At 37.2% G+C, this 6,183-nt stretch overlaps 1 protein-coding gene across 1 annotated transcript in view; it reads right to left on the reverse strand.

Moving 5' to 3' along the window:
* Positions 1–5,713: 5,713 nt before the first annotated feature.
* LOC114633395 (zinc finger protein 431-like) overlaps positions 5,714–6,183 on the reverse strand; it is a 15,916-nt gene continuing 15,446 nt past the window's right edge. The window contains exon 4 of the mRNA XM_028781979.1: positions 5,714–6,183. This exon is cut by the window's right edge and continues 1,087 nt beyond it. Coding sequence (XP_028637812.1) covers positions 5,929–6,183 — 255 coding nt within the window. The 3' untranslated portion in view covers positions 5,714–5,928.

Genomic DNA, 6,183 nt, shown 5'->3' on the forward strand with positions numbered 1-6,183 from the left:
TTTACAAATGATTCATTGTAGTAAGTGATGAAGGGTTAATAGAACTTTTTCCCCTAGCAGACTAGCAGTTAGAATAGAGGCAAGAGAGCAGGTCAGCTAGTTCTGGGGCTTTGTGTTCCAGGAACTTGGCTGACCACAAGGTGGATGATATGGTGGAATAAGATTGGGTTCTTGAGAGAAAGGGCCTGTACTGCCCCATGATGTTCCTTGAACCCTGTCACACACTAAATAATGGGCTAGGACTTTCCACTGGTACTTTCCAGTCCCCCCTCACTCCCCCTGGTTTGTGGTTTTTTCCTTTAAATACCTCACTCTCCCTGAGCTGGGGGTCGAGCTCCTCTACCCCTGCGTGGGTTACAAGTCTTGACCTCAGCATGCTGATTGAAATATAACTCTTGCTGATTGCATCAAGATCGGTGTCTCGTGAGTCATTGGGTGGCCGTGATCTCTTGTGGTTTGAGTGGGGGCCTCCTTGGGGGTCTTTCAATGACATGGCACCATTCCTGGACCATGTTCTGTCATCCATCCCTTTTTTATTTTTAAACACAGAATATTCAGAGTGGTTTTGATTTGAGATATTATAGATAAATCTAATTGTCACTTAATATGTGAGTACCCTATAAGCAAATAATGAATGTAATAATATTAAACAGTGAAAGCATCTTATGTAATAGTTTGCTACCAGGAACAGGTATCCAAACTATGTCCAGTAACATTGGTTATAGTATTATATTGATCAGAAAAATCTAGAGAATACCTTAAAGTGAAACTGGCATGTTTAGTAGTTCTGGTATCTTGTAGAACATAAGCTCAAATTTGCTTTTAATGAATGTTAAGATGCCTTATGCAAATAGAAGTGAATCAAATCCCAAGGAAAAATTAAACAGTTCCTCCTTCAGATTGATGAATGATTCCATTATGCTTCCAAGATCCAGTCATAATCATATCATTGTTAGTAAAGAACAGGAGCTGGATCCATCCAGTCTCCAAGCTGTAGTAACGGATGATGAGGAAAAACAATACACGAGTTCAGAGACTCACTGCAGATTCACAGGTCACAGTAGATATAGCATCACCAGAAAAAGAGTGTCAGATGACACAGGTTCTGAGTGCTAATTACACATTCTTCAGTCTTGGTACATACAACCTTAACTAGGCCGGAGGTGGACAGGCTTGGTTTTGATGATATGGTCACTGTCTTTTACCCTTTAACGCGGATCTGCTATCTTGCTGGTGACTTCCTATCTCCTTACCCTATACCATTTTCTTTGTATCTGGGATCCAGAGTAGCTGAAGAGGAATCCATAATGATTCAATGATTCAGTGATTCAATCAGCAATGATAGACACATACCCTTCATGATTTTCTCAGCCAACTGGGATGCAAAGTCTCAAATTCTTCAAACCACATAGGCCTATTTAAAGGCAGTTCAGAAAACTCTGCAGACAAATGGGGTTTTGATCGTTTTTTGCTCTCAAACACAAATCACCTGGAGGCAAATTTTAAAAATTTCGAGTAAATAAGTGCAAGAATACCCCTGGTGTTTCCACTTTTTATGTTTTAATAATTGTTTTAATGTTCTATGTGCTCCTTCAATTATATCCGGGCCTTGAGGATTATAAGGAATGAGTACAATATGATTAATATTCCATTCTCTAAAGAACTTTTAAACTTTTTACAACTACAGGCTGTTCATCATCTATTTGTACAAACAGGCACTCCCATAGCAGCAAATGTTTGTATAAGGAAAGAGCACAGCACAGAAGGATTCTCTCAGGATTGAAGTACAGCTCAAAGAAGTTTTGGAACATGTATCAACGCAGACATGCAGGTACAGCATCAAAGGCACAAGAACAACGTGAGTGACATCCATTTGCCATAATTAGTATTTGTAACTCTGGGAATAACCTTAACTATACAACCATGAGTGAAAGAGTGCGCAGATAGGACATTCCTGCACAACTGTCATGTTCATCTAAGCAGGATCTGGCTCATAAAAGCTGTTAGCACTAGTGTGTAGGTGTTGGTGTTCCTGTTCTGGAGGAGTAAAAGGAGGGCAGGTTAATGTATCATCTTGCTTATTTTCTTCTGCAACAAAAACATGGAAGTCATACTGCGCAGGAGTATGAGGAATAAACAAAGGACACGTGAGGGTTTCAATCAGATGTTGCAGTTCCTATAGAATGAGAGCACAACAGCACATGAAGATGAAACTGAAGCAATTTCTATTGCTGGAAACAATCCAACTACATAAACAAAATCTAAAATGTTATTTAAGGGTTCATGAATTAGTCGTAATAGATGAATCAAAACAATTGTTCCACCTGTTGGGCTGAGGAAGAAGTATTAATGATTGGTGACTATCTGGACCCTGAATCCCTCCTGCACCATTAAGTGAGCCATCAATAAAATAAGTATCTGTCTGTGGAATGGGAAAAGGTTGGAAAATTTTGGAATCATAAACTCAGTTTCTATGGGAAAATCCCATTGCTGGATAATGATTTCCTTCTAAGGTAATCTACAAATGAATGCACAGATGTGTGTAACACTCTTCAACACTGACTATTCCACAGACGCGTGTAACACTCTTCAACACTGATTATTAGGGATAACAAATAAATAAAGGAAGAAAAGCAAGGAAGGCAGTTAGCATTTCATGGCCCTTATGGTGTAAATAAACCTATTCCAAAGGTTTATTCTCTTGTGCCTGTAGAAGACAGTTTAATGGGGGAAAAGAATAAGTTTAAAGGCAACAAAGAATCAAAATGCTACACCAATGACTCTTTTAGTCTGGATTCAAATAGCTGTCATTGTTTTCTTGCCCCGTAAGATAATAGCTGCGGGCGGTGCAATGACATCTTACCTTCTAGAGTTTGGAATAGTAGGATTCCTGCATAATCGGGTATTCCTAAAGCAGGATGTATCCACTTAATATCCCCTAAGAATTTCTGAAAGCTAAGTATTTTTAAATTGTCTTATCTAATGGACATTTCTGTAGTTTAACAGTTGTTATAGTAGTCAGTAGCTTCAAATATTGCACTGTCTAATCTAAATTATAACCTTTCCGATGCAATACACCCATTTTTAGGTAGTACATGTTACATACGGAATGTAGCTCTTCCTCCTTGGAGGGGCCAACAGCATATCATCCATATAAGCCTGAATTTGCATCTAGCTCATGTTTCTGTTCAGTATTACTTTAGATTCTGCCCCATATGTCTTCATCTAAAGTTCCATCTTCTGGAAACCAGGGTTTATAATCATAAACAATTTGTAAATAATTGGATGGTTGTGATTTTAATATTTAATATGTGATGTGAATGTTCATGTCTTTAAAACAATGATGCACAAGCTCAACAAAGCCAAAGCTCTCCCTGGTCTCCGCCCACTACTCTCACTCTTTCTCCCCTCCTTCTGTGAGAGCCCTGTTCTCCTCTTATATCCACGTTCAGACACACTTGTCACCACCCTAGAGGGGATCCGGAAGAATGGAGCCAATAAATGAGGCAGACTAAAGTCCCATGCAATAGTCAGCTTTATTCAGGGCCCAACACACTTTATATTCTCAGAGTTAAGGTCATATGAGTAGAGTTTTCACGACTTTGAGCTGTATGTAATCACAAGGACAACCCAGACACAGAAAACAAGTACTGCAGGATATTTGATCACATTGTGAACCTCAAGAGTATGAACTGTTTCTCACTGTACTACGGCTCAGCCTTTGATTCTAGAGCTTTATATTTACTGTAAACAAGTTCTTGTGGTATGGACTAGCCCAAGAATATATCTTTAATCCAAGAGGCAGAGTAACTAACCAGCTAACAGGGAGTGAACATAAGTAAACAGAAAGGAGGGCCTTTAAGACAGCATGGAGAAGGAGAAAGGGCCTTTTTCTTCTGGGATGTTGGTGGAGTAGGAAGGTAAGCTGGGTGCTTTCTCTAACTCTCTGAGCTGGCAGGATTTCATCAGTGTCTGGCTCCTGAGTCTTCATATGGTAAAACTATACAGCTGGGATTTTTGTTTTAAAAAGAACTAACAAGTTTTATCATACAGGCATATAAAGGATAGTTTAAACATACAATTGAATAACAATGGCAAGCAATAATGATTAATCTGGAGAAAACTCACTCTTATCCACTACACCTAGGAGAAAGAAAAAAAAACCACATTCCAAAAACAATTATGTTTTTTTTTTAAAGAAACTGAGATCAAAAGAATTTTTCTTGTATTCTTGAATTGTCCACACAAGCACAGCCATGTTCCAACAGTACACTTAAATTTCTATTCAAATTTATTTTAAAAAACCATAAAGCCCCTTTTACAATAAGTAGTCACATATTTACATATTTTACAGTATGTAATCATATGTGTGTATATGTGTGTGTGTGTGTGTGTGTACAATTAGTCCACAATTTTAAAAGTACTATCAAATTTGTTATTTCTATAATTGAAAAATATATAACATATAAAACTATGTAAAATGTATATATACCTTTACACTATTTACATACCTAGTGACCAAGGAAGCCAGAAGAGTACATCAGATCATTTGGACCTGGAATTACAGGAAGTTCTGAGGCACCTGATGTGGGTGCTAGGAAACACAAGTCAGATACCCAACAGGAACAGTACTATTGAGTCAAATTTCCAGAACCCAAATATGTCACTATAATGTAAAAGATGAAGATGTCCCATTGCCCCTTCTACCTTGTATGTGAAGAAAGTCCCTACTACATGGTCATGAAAGTATTGAATGGATTTCTATTCCTCTGCGAATGAACTTAGCATATTGCTTATTATTTTCATTAGTAACATTCTTTTCTTTATGTGAGTGAGGACAAGGGAAGGTTTAATTGAATAAAAATGAGTACAGAGTGTTATTAGGAAAGGTTCCATAATGTGATGTGTGCTACATTTATGTACTTTTTCTTTTTGATTCTTTTTAGAAAGGTTTACTCTACAAGGCTACTGGTGTTCTGGAACTTACCATGTGAAACAAGATGGCCTCAGACTCAGAGAGATTCATTTGTATGTCTCCAAAATACATCACTAGGTCCAGCTGAGATACACTCATAAAATGAATGAATCTTTGAATTAAATCAGAGACAAATGTAAGATTTAAACAGAAGCCATCATTATTTTGTTGAGTAATAACATTCCACAGAATGCTTCAATGTGGTAATTTCAATTGGTAAATTATTTCCTATGTTCTCAATATTTTGGTTATTTTCTTTGCTTTTTTCATTTCATTTCTTTAAAAAGTGCTATACAAACCATGATATGCCTGTGCAAGGGAAAGGACAACTTACAGGTGTCTATTCTCTATTTCTTCTGTCAGTACTAGAAATCAAACTGAGGTAGTCACATTTTGGAGCAAGTGCCTTAAACAGTTGAGTAACTTGCAGTGGTCCTTATTTCACTTTAAAGAATATTTATCTAAGTCCTGGATTGTGTATGTTTCATATGTCAGAGCCCAAGTATATTAATCAGAGAAAAACTTGTATGAGTCCTATGGGTCTCCCAGGAAATAAACTCAGTCATTAGGCTTAGAAGAAACCACTTTTAACCACTGTGACAATCCTCTGCCATTCATTTGTATTTCTGACAAAGTGTTAGGAACAAGTACTTATGTACTTATTCTTCAGAATAAATTAACATAACTCATACAGATGTATGGCATTAGTCAAATTGTTTGGTATACCTCTATCCTTAGATGACAATTTATATACTGTTTGAAAATAAAACAATACTTTAATGATGAAATGATCATACTAATCTTACATGAGTACCAGGAAGATGGCTCAATGGGGAAAAAATGGGCTTGGTATGCAAGGCTTTACTGCATTTACTAGATTCATGTGTTTCTCTCCAGTAGGAATTCTTTCATGCCTTTGAAGAAGTCTGTAACATGCAAAGGCTTCTACTGCATCAATTACATCCATAGGTTATCCCTCCAGTATGCTTGCTTTCATGTTTCTGAAGATTACTTTGACTTACAAAGGCTTTACCACACTGATTACATTGATAATGTTTGTTTTCTGGATGACTTTTTTCATGCCTTTGAAGATAAATGGTATGTGCAAAGGCTTTACCACACTGATTACATCCATAGGGTTTTTCTCCAGTATGAGTTCCCTCATGTATTTGAAGATTTCGACGACTTGCAAAGGCTTTACCACACTG

Source organism: Grammomys surdaster, unplaced genomic scaffold, assembly GCF_004785775.1.
Source record: "Grammomys surdaster isolate TR1022 unplaced genomic scaffold, NIH_TR_1.0 607, whole genome shotgun sequence".
NCBI classification, from domain to species: domain Eukaryota; kingdom Metazoa; phylum Chordata; class Mammalia; order Rodentia; family Muridae; genus Grammomys; species Grammomys surdaster.